General features: G+C 35.8%; 1 protein-coding gene across 1 annotated transcript in view; it reads left to right on the top strand.

Moving 5' to 3' along the window:
• Positions 1 to 22,238, top strand: part of ARHGAP10 (Rho GTPase activating protein 10) — a 340,816-nt gene that overhangs the window by 157,718 nt on the left and 160,860 nt on the right. The window contains exons 9-12 of the mRNA XM_074273693.1: positions 221 to 327; positions 1,677 to 1,771; positions 16,254 to 16,335; positions 20,690 to 20,732. Coding sequence (XP_074129794.1) covers positions 221 to 327; positions 1,677 to 1,771; positions 16,254 to 16,335; positions 20,690 to 20,732 — 327 coding nt within the window. The remainder of the gene's footprint in view (positions 1 to 220; positions 328 to 1,676; positions 1,772 to 16,253; positions 16,336 to 20,689; positions 20,733 to 22,238) is intronic.

Raw genomic sequence — 22,238 nt, forward strand, 5'->3', positions numbered from 1 at the left:
TTAAGTTTTGAGTGCATTATCAGAAGTTAACTTGTTCACTTGTATGAGCAATATTGCTGACACATTTGAGAATGTTGCTTTTTGGTCCTTTCCATCTTCCCTCCCTCTTTCCCCTCACTCTGAATACATATGAGCAGAAAACATTGCTGATTATACAGAGGAGCTGTGAATTATGTTTTTCCTCATCATTAAAATGCATAAAATTGTCCCTTTGCTTCAGGGCCTGCTCCGTTTGGCTCCAGTTGGGTTAAACACTACTGCATGTACCGGAAGGCGGCAAAGAAGTTTACCATGATTCCATTTGAACACCGATCAGGGGGGAAGATTGTAAGTATATTGTTGTGCTCCAGGAAGATGGGGTAGATGATGTAACCCTTATGTAATCCTTGATACTTGGCAGTGGTGAATTAGGTCTGGTACATTTTTGTCATGGGAATACGAGAAAGGAAAAAAAAATGTAGAAGAGCAGAACTGACCACGTTTGGATAATAAGCCCTGGGGGGGGGAGGCTAAATGAATAATTTTCTGACTCTTAAAAAAAGAGACTTTGTTGAAAGGACCAGATTTTAGTTCACTAAATATTTAAGCAGCTAATGTGTGATAGCAGCTTTGACAAGCTTGAGGGATGCAGAGGCTAAAAATGGCATCGTTCCTCACCATCAAGGAATATACACTAAAAAAGGTATATAAAATATAAGCCAATACATATAATCAAAGATAGAGTGCGATAGAAGTGAAGGAGATTTGAGATAGAAGAGAGTACCTTTAGATGTAAGGGTATGAGGAGGGCGAGAGAGACAGAGAGGCAGACAGAGGCAGAGAGATGAGAGAGGGACCGAGAGATGAGAGAGAGAGAGACAGAGATAGAAAGATAAGAGAGATGAGAGACAGAGACAGATAGAGAGGGATGAGAAAGAGACAGAGAGATGAGACAGACAGATGTGAGAGAGAGAGTGATCACAGAGACAGACAGAGCAAAGAGATGGCGTTGAGATGAGAGAGAGAGACATAGAGACAGATACACGGGGGAAGGAGAGAGACAGACGGGCAGAGAGAGACAGACAGACGGAGGGGAATGAGAATATGTGTATGGGTAATAGTAATTGAAATAAAACTGGGGAAAAATCAGTTCATGCTAAATTGGGATGGACCTTAAATGTCAGGCTAAGGAAACCTCTAAAGGTTTTTGATTAGGGTTGAAATAGTCTGTCCTTTAGGAAGATTAATTTGGCCACTTTGTAAAGGAATGCATTGGAGAAGGGAGAGAGCGTATAGAGGCAGAGAGATCAGTAAGGAAGTTATTGGAATAATTGTCTAGAGAGAAATAAGATGGTGAACCAGGCTGTGATTTTGAGAACAGAGAGAAAAAGTTGAAGAGTCTTTCAGAGGTGAAATCTCACAAGTTTTTGGCATCTCACTGAATGTGGGGCAGGTAAAAAAGGGAAGATTCTAAGACAATCTGGGATTGGGAATCTAGGTGAGTTGGAAATAGGGAAGGTCACTAAGAGAAATTGCCAAGTTGGAAGCAAGTGGTTTTGGGGTTGGGGAAAGAGAATGAGTTCAGGTAAAATGTGTAGTATTTATTTATTTATATAGATTGTTTTCTTAATTTTTAGTTGATTTCTTTTGATATTTGATATCTTGATTCTAAAAATACTTTCTCTTCTCATTAACAGGGTGATGGAGAAGTTTTCTCTTTGAAAGAATGTACCAAAAGGCATACTGACTCTATTGATAGACGATTCTGTTTTGATGTGGAAGCAGCAGACAGGTAAATTTTCTAAATTACAGAACATGTTAAAAAGAGCATTTTGCTTTCTTCAATACTGAGGAAACATTAATGATGGCATCATTTTTACTCTTAATAATTATATATAAGACAGCCTGCTGTGGGGCAGCCAGAAATGGCTCCAGGGGCCATCCCTGGACACTTACAAATTGTGTGGCTCTGGACAATTCATGTAAGTTTTGGCTACCCCAGATAACATGCTGTAATTGCAGAGGCGATACCAATCTGCTTTGGTAAGGAGGGGTTACTCTTTGAGAATTCTCTAGACCAGAGGGCTGCATGAGACCTTCAGTATAATCTATTTCTGCCTGAAACAAATTAAAATAGAATTAGGAAATATTTAACAAAATAAATAAAAACACAATAAAAAAACATGCAACAATACATTCTAAAACTCAATCAATATGTGGCCTATATAGATGCTTTTATGTATGGATTAGCGGTCCCCATTTCTATTTCTCTTTGAAACCATTGCAGTAGACTAGAGATTCTTTTTTTTTTAAATAGTATTTTACTTTTCCAATTACATGTAAAGATATTTTTCAACATTCTTTTTTTTTTTTTTTTTTAATTTGGAATTTTTTTTCACAGTATATATGCATGAGTAATTTTTTAAAAAAATAATATTATCCCTTGTATTCATTTTTCCAAATTATCCCCCCCTCCTTACATTCCCTCCCCCCGATGACAGGCAATCCCATACATTTTACATGTTCAACATTCATTTTTGTAAAATTTTGAGTTCCAGATCTTTTTTTTTTCTTCTTCCTCCCTTCCTTACCTTCCCCTCTTTCCAAGACAGCAAACAATCTGATACAGGTTATACATGTACAATCATTTTAAGCATATTTCCATATTATAAACTAGTGATTCTTAGAGTCTATAGTCTATCAATCGCTTGCAGCAGGGGATCTGAAAACTTGCATGAGAAAAAAAAATACATCTTTATTTTCACTGGTATCTAAAAAGAATGTAGTATTTCCTTAAATTAAAAAAAAACAAAACAAAACAAAACCAAAAAACCCTGTGAGAGGTGTTCCATAGCTTTCACCAGATTTCCAAAGGGGTGCTCTAGTTCAGTGCATACATACATACATATTTTTCTGTCTGGTATTGTATATCACCTCACTGTGGCTCACCGTATATTGTCTTGGATGCCCGCCTAGCTGAGTGAGCAGAGCCTAATGGCCAGTTTTTCCTTAGGGTAACAGTGAGGTTTTTCAGTGACTCTGGGAGACCATCTGATTATATTTTAGAGGGCTTGCAATCTCTTTCCATCAAGGGGAATACCCACAGTGACTTTATTACTGCCAATTGAATTATTAAATATACATTGTAACCCAGGTCACTTTGGCTGTGGAAAATCATTAGGAACTTCCACTTGAGACATATGCATTCATTTTCCAGCATCTCTATTATCACAATGATTTTGAGTAGCAGGAGATCAATTTAGGCAGCATTTGGAGCTGTTCCTGTGTAGAGTTTAATGAATGTTGGAACTATATAGGAAGCTTTTGTTACTGGCAAAATGGTGGCCACTGGTACATGACATGTTACTGAATCTGTGCTTCCTTTCCAGCTAATGTGGTTTGTGCTTTGCTACTGTGCACATGTTACTTTTACGTGTGATTCACTTACAGTAATTCGCTGCTCATTTGTACCCTCAATTTTAGTTCTTTTATTCATATGTATCAGCTGTGGGACAGAGGCAACATTTGAACTAGGTCTTTTGGCTTTGATGCACAAATGCTAAGGGTGCTTTTAAGTTGCAATTTGTCAGTCTTTTGAAATGAGACATTCAATTCATATTTTGCTCTTAGAGAAGACTTTTATTTCTCTCTTTTCTCCTGTTGCAGAATTTTGGGTTATCCAGTTACTTACAGTACTTTTTTATAAAGAACGAGAAAGGAAATGAAAAATAAACTAAATATAACCATTTACATTTCCTGTTGCAAAATTTTGAGTTATCCAATTCCTTACAGCACCTTTTATAAAGAAGGAGAAAATAAATGAAAAATAAATTAAATATGCCCATTTACATTTCCTGTTGCATAATTTTGGGGTATCCAATTACATCATCTCTTATAAAGAAGGAGAAAGGAAATGAAAAACTAAATTATGATCATTTACATTTATGTTGGCTCTGGACAATTCATGTAACTTTTTGCTGCCCCAAACAACATGGTGTAATTGCAGAGGCGATACCAATCTGCTTTGGTAAAGGGGGACTACTTATTGAGAATTCTCTAGACCAGAGATATCAAAAGCATTACATTTCACTTCTGATCATTGTCAATATTTTATTCTCTGATGTCATTATTGACCAACATGCTATTCTAAGACACTCCATTAATGATGGATGAACAGGGTTATCTTTAGATCCAGATGGCAGTATATTAGGAGAATTACAGATTTTAAAATTAAACAGGCTCCAAGATACTTAGTGATTGTCTAATTACTTTGTCTTATTTATATTTACGTTTAATATGAACTTCAGCCAACAATAAAACCATTGAACTCTTATAATTCAGTTAAATTCAGGTATTTATTCCAAAGATGTGTAGTTTAAAATTGAATTTCATTACATAGTTATCTACAACTTGTCAGTGGTTCACCATTTTCTCTTTTTGTTCGTTGTTCATTCTCCCTTCAAAGGCGTATACTTTCCCATTTATATAATTGTAATCAACATCTGTGGGCAGCTTGGTAGCAGGTAAGTAGATTGCTAGACCTGGAGTCAAGAGCATTCATCTTCCTATGTTCAAATACTAGCTTCGTGACCCTGGGCAGGTATCCTAATCCTGTCTACCTCAATTTCCTCAAACTTCCTTCTGTAAAGGAGAAGGAAATGGCGAACCATTCCAATATCTCTGCCAAGAAAACTTCAAACAGGGTCACGAAAAGTCAGATAACAATTAAAAAAACAACTGAACAACAACACATAATCAACATGGACACAAACCTTTTTGTTTCACAGATGAGGAAAAACTATTCTAGAAAGATGACATCATTTTTCTAAGGTCATACAGCTATTGAGTGGCCCAGCCAGAACTGGATCTCAGGCTTTTTGATTCTTGCTTTGGTGCCTTTTTTTTTTTTTTTTTTTTTTTGCTTGAATGATAGTGGCCCATAATGGGTTAGAGAGCTAAAGTTGGATGTGAAGAAGCCTTCAAGATTCCCATCTCACTGCTGATCTATATTAGCTGTGTAAAGCTGGCCAGCCCATTTAACTTCCATTGGCTTCATTTTTCCTTCTGTAAAATCAGGCGGATGCAGTCTGATCTAGAATAGAGAGATAGAGCCATATTGAGTCAAAACAACCTTCACTGAGGTCTCACCTCCCAGAAAAATCTTTTATATGCTACTGTGAGCAACTTGCTCATTCTCAGCATCCCAGACATCATTGAGAGAAGGAGTTTCCTTACTGGCATTTTTCTAAATCTAAGGTCTAATCCTCTCTAAAAATATATCTGTAGTGATTTCTTCTCTGGATTATTGATCAGTAACAAATGAGATAATTCAAAATGCTTTAGAACCTTGAAATGTAATATAAAGGGTTAGCTATCATTATCATCTGTGCACCTAGTAGTTGTGGGTAATAGAATTACCAGGTTTGGGGGGAGGTTGGGCCTATGGGTTTCAGCTGTTCATACAGTTCTTCTTGCTAGTTACTCAGGGTAGTTTAAGAATCCTAAAATTTAGATCTGGAAGAGACTTTGGAAACCATTTTGTCTAACATTCCAATTTGTGTATGATGATACTGGTGTCCATTTAGTCAGTGCATTCAGTGACCATTTATGTGCTAGATATTGTGGGAGGTAATGGAGACAAAGAAAAAGCCAAATCCTGTATTCTTGCTATCCAGGTGTGGACAATGTTATACATAGTTTACTTGAATAAATGCCTCACAATTGTCCCCTTAGGTTTTGACCTCTGAACTAGAACTAGGGTTTCCTTCTCAGGGTCCACCTCCCTCCCCCCCCAATTTTCTTATGGTCACAGGACTTTAGATTTAGAGCTAGGAGTGATTTTTAAAAAGTCATCTCACTCACTCCCCCTCATTTTATTATGAAAAATAGGAGATTCAGAGAACTGAATTGCCCAAGGCAACAGAAGTAGGAAATTAAGCTAGAATTTAAACTTAAGTTCTAAGACATCAGGAATCTCTTTCTTCTCTACCACATATCCTCTCAAGCTCCTTGTCATGTGGTCATGGGGATGTACAAGAGCAAAGCTAGTGTACACTATCTGCATTGCAGTGAGATTTATTCTCGCATCTCTTTATGAAGCCTTGAAAAAGTTGACTTTCATGGGTATAACTTTTAAGTAGACGTGACTCACCTTTCTATTTTTGTTTATTTTCACTTTTCTCCTCTTGGGTTCTTAGTGTTGAAGAAAATTTCAGTTTGAATCGCTGTGAAAAGTATTTGTTTTTGTTTTGTTTTTAACCTATAAAATATAAACAAGATGGGATGTTAGTGGCTAATGTTTGGTTTATTTTAATGTAATTTAGTGTCACAAAGCCAGGGATTATGTCCTGTATCATTCTTTCCCAATGTTTTGTGCACAGTAAAGACCATACTTTTGAATAGTTGGTAAATCACTTTGATTCTGCAATGTTTACCCACCTGTTATATTTAGATACTGCTTAGGGGAAGAAAAAAGAAATAAAAGACTAAATTTGTATTAATACAGGGAGCACTCTCTACCAATTTACTTTCTTATCTTCTTTGCAATTTACTGATCTATAGTGTTTCTTGGAATACGGAGAAGTTAAGTGGGTTTTCTAGGTAACATTTTTTAAGTGTTAGTTTTTTTAGTGAATTCCTGGTAATAGACTGATGAGGTCACATGACAATAGTCTAAGAATTTAATTTAGTAGGTATTAAGCACCTATGCTGTGCTTAATATGCCTATATTAGGCACTGGGGATATGTCAGCCAAAGAAAGAAAGTTCCTTCCCTCAAGATCTAATATTCTAATGTATTATAGAAAATGATGTGAACACATAAAAATGAACACAAAATATGGGCAAAATAAATGCAAAATAATTTTGAGGGAAACACTAACCTTTGGGGTTATTTGGAAAGATATGCTAAGAGTGATTAATGGGAGATGGACTAGAAAATAGACCAGCTTGATTAGAACGTAGAGAGTGTGAGGAAGAAGGGATCAGTTTGTAAAGATTGACTGGAGCTATGTAATGAAAAGCTTCAAATATGAAGCTGAGAAGTTTATAATTGATCTTAGAGGCAATGGGAGCCCCCAAAACTATTGGAATTGGGGAGTGATCTGTGTATTAAAATATCAGTTCAGCTATCATATGGAGAATGGCTTGGCTGAATAAGGAAGAGTTTGGAGGAAGAAAAAGAAATTAGGATGCTTTTTCTCCATCCATTGATCAGGGGCCAGACTAGGATGATTAAATGTGAAGAGAGCTAGTAGCAGAAATAGGTGAGAAAGATGCTATGGAAGCAGAAAGGAAGAAAGGGAAAGTGTTTTATTAAGTGCCCATGTTGGGGATTGTTCTAGACATTTTACAAAGGGAAAAAATTCCCTTTTTTGATACACATAACAACTCTGGGAGGACTTTTCTATTATTATCCCCATTTTTCATTTGAGAAAATTGAGATAAACAGAAATCAGATGACTTGCCCAGAGTCACATATCTAATAAGTGTCTCAGGCTGTTATCATTCTTGCAAGCCTTGTGCTCTGTATGCTGAGAGTTGACAAGACTTTGGTAACTGATTGGATCTAAAATGGAAAGAGTGATGACTTGAAGAAGTTTCATAGGTTTTGGTTCTGTATAATTGCAAGAATGGTCATGCCCTTGACAGAAGAAGGGAGATTTTTGGAAGAAAGATACTGAATTTTTGAAACTAAATCTATTTTTTTTTTTTTTTTTTGGCTCCTATTTCCCACAATCTACTGATGAGATCTTGCATAATGCTTTTGACCTATATGTGTAGTTTGTCTAGTAGGTTGTAAGATACATTTGGTCCAGATGAAATCTGTGGACCTTTCTTTTCCCACAATGGTATTTTAAAGTGCATAAAACTGAATACATAAGATTACAAAGAAAACATAAGTAGATTAAAATAGTTACTAAATATATTTTTAAGAGTCCTGTCCATAGACCGCTGAATAAGAGCCTTTTCATTTTGAATGAGAGTGAAATGAGGTCTGGGATATAAAGTGATTTTTATTTTTTGGAGGCAAATCAAGGACTTGAACTTGGGTCCACTGATTTCACATACAGTGGTGTTTCTCGTATACCATGCTGCTACTTTTTGCTAGATGTTATTTCTTGAAATTTAAATATTATCTGACATCCCCTCAGTTTTCTCAACAGATTATAAACAATTTTCCTCACTTTACCCCTGTGGCTGCCAACTGCCATTCAACATTCCTCCTATTTGACTTCCTTTCATTTCAGAATACTCAAAAAGGGAAGGCCTCTGTAGTCCTGTTATCTTTGTGTATATTTTCTTGATTGCAATTAAGACTCTTTGAGTCTTAATTTGAATATGCATGTACCCCTTCTCTTTGTTTCTCTCCTGTGGGGTTGTATCTGGCCTATATTGCCCTTCCACTGTATTTTGTTAGCATAATAATTTCCAGCAACAGCAAAAAAAAAACCAAACCAAACAAAAACTAATTGGTTATAATTGGAAGATGACTACCCAGAGTAAATGTGAAACATGGAAAAGACACTCAAAAAGCAGTTTAGAAAGGGAGTGTTTGTTTTACTAGATATTGTAGGATTTCTTTAATGGATTTCTCTTCCTTCAAAGTTTTAATTTTATAGTAGGTATTTGTTTGATAATGATGATAATAATTAGTAATAACTAGCATTTATATATCATTCTAAGGTTTGCAAAATGCTTTACATATGTTGTCTCATTTGATCATCGCCTCCCTGTGTGCTAGCTGCTATTATGATTTCTACTTTACCAATGAGGAAGATGAGTCACAGAGAGCTTGTCCAGAGTCAGGCAGTTAGAGAAAGTGTTTAGGTAGGATTTGAACTCTCATCTTCCTGACTTTCTACCATGCTACCTGACTGCCTTAATGGATAGATAGCTAAGGAATACAGTTTTGGAGGGTCAAAACAGTGAATTACTTATTTTTGTAACTGTCCCAAATACTTACCTGGTGCTGATAAATAAATGGAGTTTGATAAATGTTTAATTGAATACTTGAGTACTTAAATTGATATGTGATCTCATGGTAAGGTGGAATGGGAATCTCACTCCTTCACACCTTCTGATCTGGGGCAGTTAATCTGTTCCTATCTTTGGATCAGTCCTCCACCTTTTTGCAATTCATCCTCTCAGAGAGCTACTTAGAACACTGAGAGATTAAGTGACTTCTTGGGATTCCATAGTCTGTAGGCCTCAGAGGCTTTCAGCAATATTCTGTTAACTCCTCTTGGGTTTCTTACTTTTGCTGAATCATCACTCAAATCACAACCCTGCACTTATGCTAAGGCTTTGTGCTGGTTCCCTTTTTCTTCTCTTTTTTACCCTTTCTCATTTTCAGTAAGTATCTCACATTTTAGTGCCAATGGTAAAATGCTTACAGAATTCTAAGAATTGTGTGATCTTATAAATGTGATAAAATATCTTTTAAATGGGACTCTTAGCACTTTCTGCCTTCATTTCTACCAGTCTACATCCTTCATGGCAAAAATAAAAACGGGCTGCAAAATACTGAAAGTTATTTCTCCTACACATGCACATACATATAGAAATATATACACACACACATATATATATGAATATATATAACATATAAATGTTATATATATATATGTATATATATATACATGTTATATATATACATATATATATATATATATATATACACATACACACACAAAATATATTACATATATATGGATCTAAGGATGTATGTATTTTGTTTCATTAGTTGCTATGGCCAAACGATTCATCTCTGACTACTAACCATATTTAGCCAAGATAGTCCTTAGCATATTTTAGATACATCCCTATAGTTGGAACCATACTCAGAAATTTTTTGTAACTTGATTGGATTGGTTAGAGCTTGTAATACACCATCAAGTCCTTCAAAAATGCAGTATGTCTTCATATGATAGGATTTTAGAGTTATACTTTTGTGGGGGAATAAATGATTAGCTTAAAAAAATAATTCAGGTATGTGTATGAGTCTATGCTTTATAGGTAGTTCCTTTCCCTTCATGGAAATAATAGGGATAGTGAAATTATTAGAATTGTCATTCTTTGCTACTTACTCAGAATAAATACTAACTTCCTTCAAAGTTTTAATCTTATAGCATGCATTTGTTTGATAATGATGATAATAATAACTAGCATTTACATATCATGATAAGATTTGCAAAATTCTTTAAATATGTTGTCTCATTTGATCATCACCTCCCTTGTGAGCTAGCTGCTGTTATGATCTCTACCAATGAGGAAACTGAGTCACAGAGAGCTTAAGGTACATGTCCGTAGTATTAGTAGACTTAATATTTTTGGACAAGTGTAAACCTTACCAGAGCTTGATCCTATGTAACGAATTGTCGAGGCAGCAGAGCTCAGTAATCCTGAAGCAGAGGTCTATATTTCTGAATTCTTAGCACAGACATCTTAATGGATTTTACAGTTGTCTGGACTATCACTAATATCTTTCCATATTATCCACATTCTTAAGACAAATAAGCTATACTCTTGGTTCTTTTCAGTCCTCAAAAATGAAAATACTTCTCTCAGTAACCCACCCTGCTTCAGGAGAATGACACTTTAGATTTCCAGATCCTTTGCACTTTTTAAGAATTATTCACTGCTCAGTTGGGAAATGCTGTAGTTCAGGCCCACTGAATTGTGTCTTACATGAACAGTGATTGTTTTAATGGGATATGCCTTATTTTAGGAATAGCAACCAAAATATCTGTAAATTGGATTTGTGTTGAGATATTGTTGATGCTGAATTTTAAAATGGGCCTCTCCTTCCAGGTAAACAGTTATAATTTTGCATAATAATGATTTCCATGGAATTGAATTTTTTTTTTTTTTTTTTTTTAATGAAATGTCTAAAAAGTTAGAGACTTAAAATAATGAATTTTCCCACTAGGGTAATTTATTTACTTTTTTCTTCCCCACTCATTCTTTTGAAGTGTGAACTCCCACAGCCAATAGGTTAAGTACAAGTCTCAATAGAATGGACTAGTGAGGTTATTGGATCTCCTAGCTCATCTGTAAAAAGAGATATTTGCACAATGATTCCTTCTGCTTCCAGATTTCCAATCCTATCATGATACGCCAGATGACCGTGCTGCTTTCATAATAGGTTCTAGTTGAGAAAATGGTTTGAGCATATTTTGGTTTATTTCAAGATTTCAATGATTATTCCATCAATTGCAGTTAATTTTTTTTCAACAAGTAGGTGATAACTTCTCTGCACATTAGATGGCAGTCCTTAGAGAGATCCTGTGGCTGAAACATTGATCACTCAATGGCCAATCTCTTGAAATTAGATTTGTTATTGTTGAGTAATTTTTCAGTCAAGTCTGACTCCTCGTGATCCCATATGAGATTTTCTTGACAAAGATAATGGAATGGTTGGCCATTTCCTTCTTCAGATCATTTTAAAGATTAGGAAACTGAGGCAAATAGGGCTAAGGTACTTGCCTGGGTCATACAGCTAGTAAGTGTCTGAGGCTGGATTTAAATTCAGGGAGATGAGTCTAGGCCCAGCACTATCCATTTTGTTATCCAACTACCTGCTAAATTTAATTAGTCCTTATTTTTTAATATATATGTTTATATATTATATTTATTACATATAAATATTTATATATTACATTTATTATATATAAATATTTATACATTGTATTATATATGTATGTGTATATATATATATATATATATATATAAATGATAGGCATATAGTTAATTACTGTGGCCATATCTAGAGCATTTCTGCCTCATAGTAGAGCCTTTTAGACTTGAAATAGCAAATCCCGTTAGAACTTGAAATAGATTCTTTTAGAACTTGAAAGTCATTGGTACGACTTTTGAGAATGTAGGGTCTCCTCCATGCTAAAAGGAGGTTTCAGTGGGAGACTTTGTTGGAAAGTATGATCTAAATTAAAAAGTGAACATTCAGATTTGTTTTTCCCATTATTGATTTGTTTTGAATAGATAATATTAATATTTCTAGTTTGTCATAAGAGAGCCAAATTGTACTTGTTTCCATATCAAAGATGGATTTCTATTGCATATACAGGTTGTCCTGAATATGCAATTGTATTTTTGTTTTGTTTTGTTTTGCTTCATCAGATAATATTGTATCATTAGTTTTCATTTGAGTGTAGCTAAAAATCATCATCATCATCATCATCATCATCATCATCCAATTTGTCTTAGTTTGACATTTAACTGCAGCCAAAATATGGTGGTAGTCTCCTCTAAAGCATCAGTTAATTTTCTACATAGTTTCTCCCTTCCCCACCCCTCTAGGGAGAATTAATATTTTTTTAGTCCCAGATCCTTTACATTTTCTTTTCTTTTCTTTTTTTGCTTTGTTTTGCTAAATTTGAATTTATTTTGTTGTCAAAAAGTTTCTTCAGAAGTATTTTTAAATTTAATAGTATTTTATTTTTTTCTAATTATATATATAGTTTTCAACATTAATTTTTTTATAAGATTTGAGCTCCAAATATTTCTCTCACTTCTCCTGATTTTTCCCAAGATAATAAGCTCCTTATAGTTTTCAAAATTAGTACCTTCCATATTTTAAATCACCAGGTTACCTTATTTTCTTCCCAACTCACCACTACTTGTATTTGTTTGTCACGTGAGTGGCCGTAATCCAGGATATTCACTTAACACAGATTTCTTACTCTTGACTAGTATTTATTTCAAGTGGCTGAACCACGTTTGCTATATTTTGTTCATTTTAAAAGTTCCTCTGGACAAGGGAAATGTGTTGTAGACCTAATTTTCTTTTATAATTTTCATCTTGCCTAGAGCCATTACTAGGTTGCTGAAATTCAGAAGGCATTGATAACACTAAGTACCATTGGAACAAATGAGCTTAATATACCTAATTAGCAAGATTAATTAGTTAAAAGGAGAAGCAATGTGAGCACATTTTCTCCACCTCACATGCATTCTCCCAGTGACTATAGTATTGTTTCCACATACTGGGAAGCATCTCTAACTCTTTCTCAACTGAGCTTATACTTAAAAAGTCCTGTGAACATTTTGTAACTAAAAATATAATGCCCAGCCTGTTTTGTACTTATGTCCAATTAGAACTTGACTCAGATTCCCTCCTTTGTTATCCTTAGTGTGCTTTCCCCCCCCCTAAGTGTGATTCATTATTATATAGGGGGAAAATCACAAAATTTTAGGGAATCTCCATTCAAAATGAATTTATCTGCCATCTAAGATGCTATTTGATAACATTCTCCAGCACCATGAGACCCCGCTTGTAAATAGTTTTAATTTCATGTTCTCAGTTAATTGACGTGAAGAAAAAATGTTCTTTCCTGTAATTATAATTAACTCCCCCGAGTCTGGTGTGGCTTACTTTGAATGAGGGCCAGAATTTTAAAATCTAAGGCAGAGGCTTTTCAGACTAGTTTGATGGGCAAGATATTTTGCCTTGCTCCTACTCTTCAAAAGGACTCTATGAGGTACAAAGTTGGAGGGAGTTAAACTCTCTATTTTCAGATATATGCTGCCAAAATGAGCAGTGTCTGAATAATTTGAGAAATTTTTAGAAAGTAGGTGTGAGGCTAAAATCACTTTGCCTGGGTTATCAAATTGTTCTATTAATATTCATTCAGCAGGCTTCATATCCCAGATTATGATGCTGAGGTATAAAAAGGTTAAGTTATTGGTGCAAGGTAATAACAACTGAAAATCCATAAGCTCTTCAAAAGCACTTTATTTATAGTCACTCATTTCCCCCACTCAACAGTCCATGAGGTCATTGACATAATCTTTATCACCCCACTGAAAAGGAAAATTGGAGAGTCAGGTTAAGATGAATATTTTTGCTTGTGATCAAACAGCTATTGAGTGATAGAGAAGCTTTGAACCCTGTTCTTTTCTGATTCCAAATCTACTGTTTTTTACTGAACTGTACTGCAAACATATTCCCTGTTGGTGAATGGTGTTTGCCATAGACAAGTGGAATCATGGTCTGGAATCACTAAATTATATAATGATTCATAATACTGGTTTCTTAACCTTGGACCAATAACTTAACCTGTTTATCAGCAACATCATAATCTATGATATGAAACCTGCTCGATGAAAATTGACAGAACAACTTTAACCCAGGTGAAGTGATTTTCAGGATTAAAATCACTCTCTGAGAATGTCTATGATTATTGACCCAAAGTGCCGTTCATAAAATCAATTTTTATTGTGAATATGATTCAGCAGTTGAAAAGGAGATGAAGCAGTATCACATAAATATTTTGTGAAGGGCCAGCAGGCCTTCATGGATAGAGAGCTTGCCTTGGTTTAAGTCCTGTCTCTGACACATACTTGTTTAGTGACCCAGGAGAAATGCTCCAGGGAACCATATTGCCAATGAACTGTTTCTCTGTATTGGTAAAAGCAACTTCCACCAAAAAGAAAGAAAAAAATTTTTTTTTTTTTATTATATATATATATATATATTTTTTTATAATATTATCCCTTGTATTCATTTTTCCAAATTACCCCCCCTCCCTCTATTCCCTCCCCCCGACGACAGGCAATACCATACATTTTACATGTGTTACAGTATAGTCTAGGTACAATACATGTGTGCGAATATCATTTTCTTGTTGCACAATAAACATTAGAATCCGAAGGTACATGCAACCTGGGCAGACAGATATTAGTGCTAACAATTTTCATTCCCCTCCCAGTGTTTCTTCTCTGGGTGCAGCTACCTCTGTCCATCATTGATCAACTGGAAGTGAGTTGGATCTTCTTTATGTTGAAGATTTCCACTTCCATCAGAATACATCCTCATACAGTATTGTTGTTGAAGTGTACAGTGATCTTCTGGTTCTGCTCATTTCACTCAGCATCAGTTGATTTAAGTCTCTCCAGGCCTCTCTGTATTCCTCCTGCTGGTCATTTCTTACAGAGCAATAATATTCCATAACCTTCATATACCACAATTTACCCAACCATTCTCCAACCGATGGACATCCATTCATCCTCCAGTTTCTAGCTACAACAAAAAGAGCTGCCACAAACATTTTGGCACATATATGTCTCTTTCCGCTCTTTAGTATTTTTTTGGGATATAATCCCAGTAGTAGCGCTGCTGGGTCAAAGGGTATGCACAGTTTGATAACTTTTTGGGCATAATTCCAGATTGCTCTCCAGAATGGCTGGATTCTTTCACAACTCCACCAGCAATGTATTAGTGTCCCAATTTCCCCACATCCCCTCCAACATTTGTCATTATTTGTTCCTGTCATCTTAGCCAATCTGACAGGTGTGTAGTGGTATCTCAGAGTGGTCTTAATTTGCATTTCTCTGATCAGTAGTGATTTGGAACACTCTTTCATGTGAGTGGATATAGTTTCAATTTCTTCCTCTGAGAATTGTCTGTTCATATCCTTTGACCATTTATCAATTGGAGAATGGTTCGGTTTCTTATAAATTATGGTCAGTTCTCTATATATTTTGGAAATGAGACCTTTGTCAGAACCTTTGTTTTTAAAAATATTTTCCCAATTTGTTACTTCCCTTCTAATCTTGTTTGCATTAGTATTATTTGTACAGAAACTTTTTAGTTTGATGTAATCAAAATCTTCTATTTTGTGATCAATAATGATCTCTAGTTCTCCTCTGGTCATAAATTCCTTCCTCCTCCACAAGTCTGAGAGGTAGATTATCCTCTGTTCCTCTAATCTATTTATTATCTCCCTCTTTATGCCTAAATCATGGACCCATTTTGATCTTATCTTGGTATATGGTGTTAAGTGTGGATCCATATCTAAAGGAAAAAAAAAATTTTAAGCACAGTCTTTATCAGTGGAAAATCAATTTATTTTTTATCATCTTTTACCTTAATTTGGCATTTTCTATTGTCCTTTTATTGCAGATTTTGCTGGCTAGATCTTTGTGCGATAGATTAATTTTTATCTTTTGATAAAGCAAACAAAAGAAGATGTCTCATTATTTGGAAAATAAATCACAAGTAATGAATAAGGATTCTCCTCACCTCCTACTCCTCAGCCTTTCCCAATCATTGGAGTCACTAGGCAGAATTTCCTTCCATTTGTAGATGGACTAAGTTTAGAAAAAAGCAGTTCAACTCAGCCATGGGGAACAATATCAGGATTTGAGAAAATGGGGGCTGTGATGATGGCTTTTTTTAAATACTAAGTGACTAATATGCTTTTGTTCCTTTTTTTTTTTTTTTTTTTTTTTTTTTTTTTCCTTCTTAATTTTCAGACCTGGAATTCCTATGACTATGCAGGCTTTTTCAGAAGAAGAAAGGAAGCAGTGGATGGAAGCTCTGGGAGGAAAAGAAGCTGTAAGGGTTTATTAAGAAATCTATTACAAAGCAGTTGAAGTACTATTATTTCTGAATGTGTGTTTGTGTGAATGTATTTGTGTATATAGCTGTATCTCTTTTGAAGATTATAGTTGAATCTTATGAGATTCCAGATTTGTGGGGGTGAGCATTATTCCTCATTATGTGTGAGTACCATTGATTTGATGATGCCATCCAGGGCAATCCACCCAAGGCAAGTCACTTAATCCAACTTAATTCAGTTACCTTGTCTGTAAAATGAAGTATAAAAGGAAATGGCGAACCACTTCCAGTATCTTTGTTGAGAAAATCCAAATAGCTATAGGATTTATAAGTAGAAGGGGATTATTTTATTTAGAGCTTCTTAAACTTTTTCCAATCATACTCCATTTTTTTTCAATAAATTAAAAAAAATAAAAAATTTTTTACTTTTTAAAATATATGCAAAGATAATTTTCAACATTTCCCTTCCAAACTTTACGTTCCAAATTTTTCTTTCTCCCTCTTCTCCTTCCCCTTGATAGCAAGTAATCCAAAATAGGTTGAACTTGTATAATTCTTCTAAACATATTTCTGCGTTTATCATGCTGCACACACAAAAAAAATATTAAAGGGAGGATGAATTAAAAAAAAAAAAACAAGTAAGCAGATGACAGCAAAGGTTAAAATACTACCTTGTGATTCACACTCAGTCTCCAAGACCTCTCTCTGGAAGCAGATGGCTCTCTCCATCACACACCTATTGGAATTGGCCTGAATCACCTCATTGTTGAAAAGAGCCATGTTCCTTAGAGATGATCATCACATAATCTTGTTTTTACTATATACATTGTTCTCTTGGTTTTACTCACTTCACTTAGCATCAGTTCATATAAATTTCTACAGTTCTCTCTGAAATCATCCTGTTGATTGTTTCTTATAGAGCAATAATATTCCATTACACTCTTTTACCATAACTTATCCAGCCATTCTTCAACTGAGGAGCATCCATTCAGTTTCCATTTCCTTACCACTACAAAACAACAACAACAACAACAAAAAACAATAACAAAAAAAACTCTACAAACATTATTTTGCACATGTGGGTCCTTTTCCCTCTTTTATGATCTCTTTGATGCCCAGGAAATTTTTATGTCACCCCGGGTATATGGGTATATAAAATAGGTATACAAATCAAACATTTACTGATCATAAATCTTAATTTTTTGACTCCCCCATTCAGTTAAGAGGACCCATATGAGTCACAAATTACAGTTAAGAAGCTGGGATCTAGTTTTCCTCCCTCCCTGTTTTGCTGATGAAAAGACTAAAGCTCTGGGAGACAAAACAATTGGCTTATTTTATAATGCTTGTGGGCACTATCTGAAAATAATGGAAATGCCAGTGGAAAATGCTCTGGTATTTTAGAATAGCAAAATGTTATTCTGGATGAATATAATGACAAAGAGTTGTGGTGGAAAGAGCCAGATCTGGAATCCACATCTTCTAAGTCCTCTACTTGCTGGATTTTGAGGAATCTCTTTTCCCTCCCCAATTCTCAGTGTGTAGAATGATGGCATCAGGGGAATCACAGGAGCATAGAGCTGTAGCTGTCAGGAACCCCAGAGGATATTAAATCCAAACTTGTCATTTTATAGATGAGGATCTGAGAGTCAGAGTGGTGACACAGCTAGTCGGTGTCAGAGGTGAGATTTGAAACCAGATTCCCTGATTCCCAGAGCCACTGTTCTTTTCCCCTTTACCAGTCTGGTAGAAATCAGAAGGCCTTGAGTCACTGAGAGTCTGGCCCTCAGATCCCTCTTTTCTAAAATGGGGGTCTCCGTCATTTCTAGATCCCTTCCTGCTCTTAAACATATGCTCCATTCATTTATTGATATGTGTACTTGAGAAGTTCAGTGTTAGAACTGATAAATGAGTCTTCCCTCACTGTCTATTTATTTTGAATATGCCCTTGAGGTTTTTAGCCAGGTCTTGAGGGACCGATCTTTGCTTTGACAGTACCACATATAACCGAGATCTCAAAGCAAGCCGCTAATCCCCCATTGTCACTGTAAAGCTAAGACTATGGACATCTCTCCCCAGTGAATAAAGAGGTCTGTTTAAAAGTCAGTTTGCATAGAGAAGCTTACCTGCTGCAGTCCCTGGGAAATAAATTTGCCATCAGTGGTACTGTGACCTTGAAGATACCCAGCCCGACTTTCCCTTCAGAGTAAATAGCAAAGCGATTAGTCCAGAGATAAGCAGCAACCAAATATTAAAAATCCTGTGATGTCTCTGTGTGTGGAAATCAGGCAGGGCACGTTTCTGAAGGTAATGTGTCCTTAGAATAATGAGCCAGCGGCCTAAGATCTTAGTTTTCAGTCAGAACTCTCCTCCTTCAGTTGGATTTCAATCTTGGTTATCCTTGGGTGGGAGATGGCTTTCTGTGGCCAGAAAATGAGTTCTGGGCTAGGGCTCCAGTGATTACTTTCTTGGTCACCCGGTGAGTGGTCACTGAATCATTCGGTGACACCCCAGTTCTGTTGTTGGGAGATGTTTTGGTCTTTGCTAATCAGGATGACTGAACTCAGAGAAGCGAAAATGTTGAAGGACAGTGCGAAGGAGGGATAAGAGAATTGGATGCAATTGGAGGATCAGAATTGTGGGCTTAAAAGGTTTAGATCTTGGGAAGGCCCTCAGTGGCCATTGAGTCAAATCCCTTCATTGTGCAAATGAAGAAATTCAGTTTGAGAAATAAAGTAACCTAATGCCCGAGATGAGATTTAAACAGAGCTTTTAGAGCTCAGTTCTGATACTTTGCCCACTCTGCTTTGCTTTTTCTGATGATAGAATCTCAGGGGTGAAAAGGGCCCCTGGAATCTTCTATTCAACTCCTTGCTTAGGGAAAAAAATCCCTTCTGCAGAGACTTTAGAAGTAATATCTTATCCATCCTTCTCTTAAAGCCCTCCAAGGAGCAGAAACCCACCATCTTCTGAGGCTGTCCACTCTATTTAAAATGTGAGAAGGGTAGGGACTGGATCTTGGATTTCTTTGGTATTGGGAGCTCCTTGCATGAAGAAAACTCCCTCTATCCATACACATTACCTTTTTCTCTGCAATTTATCAATCAGTCAGTTGTCCATAGCATTGTAAAATTAAGAAACTAGTTCAGGTTAAGAAACTCACACAGCTAACATATATTGAAGATACTTTGCATTTTATGTTGTTGAACCATTACAGTCATGCCTGACTCTTTGTGACTTTTTTGGGGGCTTTTCTTAGACGAGATACTGGAGTGGTCTGCCATTTCCTTCCCCAGTTCATTTATCGAGGAAGGTGACTTGCCCAGGATCACATAGCTAGGAAGTGTCTTAGGCAAAATTTGAACTCGGGAGGATAAGGCTTCCTAATTCCAAGTCTTATGCTCTGTCCACTGTGCCACTTAGCTGCCCTGTTTGCATTTAGTAGGCATGTCACATGATGAGTGACAGATTGGTCTTTGCAAGAGATGCCATCAGGCTGTTTGAGCCATGGCCAATCAGTTCTAAGTGCTGGAGATAGAAAAAAAAAGACAAAAATAAAACAAAACAAACCCCCTGTCCTTATGAATTGTGTGTGTGTGTGTGTGTGTCTAGGAAACAACATGGAAATAAGTAAGTTCAGTCAGTGATGAAGAATACTCTATCTCCTAACAGAGTGATGATGAATTACTTTTATCAAAAAAGACCCACATTTTTAATGAACTAATAGGAAATTTTGTTTTAACTCTGCCTGTCTCTTACAAGGTTTTTATTTTTGATTCTGCAGTGCAATGGTTGGGGCTGAATTGGGAGGTAGAGAATAAAAATTCTCATAAATTGAAAGGATTTAAAATTACTATTTATATACAATACATATTCATGTTATCTCAGAGAGGGGAAGGGATTGGGAGTCTACGGACAGAAGGTATGCTTTGAATTGAGCCTTGAAAAAAGTCAACAAAAGTAAGAAATGAGAGTTAAAGGCTCAGGTTTGCTGTTATAAGCACTGAACTAAACATTTCCAATTTGCAAAACTTTTGCCTTGGTTTGTAAGAAAAAATCCCATCCTGCCCACCACCCTCCTATCAGGTCTTGTTGCCCACTTTCAGTAGAGATCAGAATAAGGGTTATAAAGATGCCTTCTGTAGAGCTGTGTGCTGTGAATGGGCTCTAGGTTGACTAAAACAATTTGCCTTTTTGTGCATGGTTTGGACTCTTTTGACCTCCTGCTTCATCTGTAGCCATTCTTACTGATTTTTTAAAAAAATGAGCTATGTCTTTATTGTCTTTATCACATATGGACCCATGACTGTTTCTTCTTCTTCTTTTTTTTTTTACATATATATTTGCATAGCTACTTCCCAGTTTGAATAGAGCCACCCTAAGACGGGAAGGAGGTAAGTATTAAGTCTTGTTTGCTCTCCATTTCCTGAATACACAAAACTCACTATTGTCTCTAAAATGTGCTTCATGCCATCTCCCATCCTCTTATATAATTTCTTCTCACTTTGTTAAGGCTTGATTCAAGTTCTTATTGGCGACAGTCTCCCACTTGTACCTCTTTTGTTTCTGAAATTGTACTTGTTTGGACCAGCCATTTTTCCATTTCATCATATCCTGCTTTACATTATTCCCTAATGATCAGAAATGTATGTATCATCGGTATTCTCAAAGGGAGTAGCAACTCCTAGACTTTGAAGTCCCTGAGAAAGACATTTTCATATCCTTTCTACCCCAAGCACAAAGTCTAGTAAATATTCAGATGTCTTTTGGGAGAGGGAATGCAAATCTCAATTAAAACAACAACAACAACAAACCACCAAACTAACTATGTCATCTGGAATGGGTTGTCCGATCACTTATAGTGAGTTCAACAGAGAGAAATGTTAACTGTGACATTGACTATGTTCTCTTGATCTAGCAATTTGGAATTGTTTATGGGTTTTATTGTAAATATGATTTTTGTAAGATTGAAATGCATTTGAGATGCAAATGGCTGAGTTATGAATTTTGGAGAGATACCATGTTCTGGTGCGTAATTAATATACAAGAAATTATGTGTCTAGATGAGCCTTGTAATCAAGCTCATATATAATCAATCAATGAGCCTTATATATCAATCTCAGAAAGAGATTGAGAAGCATCAAATTGCTTCGATTTATAGATTTATTATAGTGGATTCTTTTCATAGTTGTATCCATTCATTCAATAAAACCTGTTTTGCATATCTTCTAGGTATCTGTCTGAGGGGATGGGGCGACATACAAAAATGAATAAAATACCATGTGTGTCAGTTAGAAACTTAGGAGTCTCTTGTGTCAGGAACATTTCTAATTGCCATTTTGAAGAAGAACAGAGCCTTCTCATGTGAATGGGATAATCCGTGATGGTTCCCAACCGATTTATGAGTTTTGGCACTCTGAAATGATAGCTAGACATTGGGTGAGCTATTTCCCCTGCCACCCCTGTTAAAACCCCAGCCAAGGGCCCTGGACCCCAATGCATGTGCCAGGCTTTGAGTGAGATGAAATGCTGACCCCTTACGGTGTTACTGGCTTATTATGTATTTGATGGATGAGGAGTGGCTGCCCATACCCACCTATGCTGATATCCTCAGAATCCTTAAGATGGATTCTGTTGAGAGACAAAATATACTCTTTGCAAAGGCAAATGTTTACGTTGAAGAAAAGGAAATTATTCAGCACATTCTAGATTATCTAGAATATATCTAGATATACTTGGTGTATTTACATTATTATACCCTGCCTAAATGACTTTTAGATTTTGAAAATAGTATTAAAATGATTAAAAACACTTGGAAGAATGGTATGAAACATGACTTGCAAAACATGAGCTTTTATTAAAAATATTCAGAGACCTTGCTTTTCTGAGCCAACTTTATG

This window comes from Sminthopsis crassicaudata, chromosome 6 (assembly GCF_048593235.1).
Source record: "Sminthopsis crassicaudata isolate SCR6 chromosome 6, ASM4859323v1, whole genome shotgun sequence".
Taxonomy (NCBI): domain Eukaryota; kingdom Metazoa; phylum Chordata; class Mammalia; order Dasyuromorphia; family Dasyuridae; genus Sminthopsis; species Sminthopsis crassicaudata.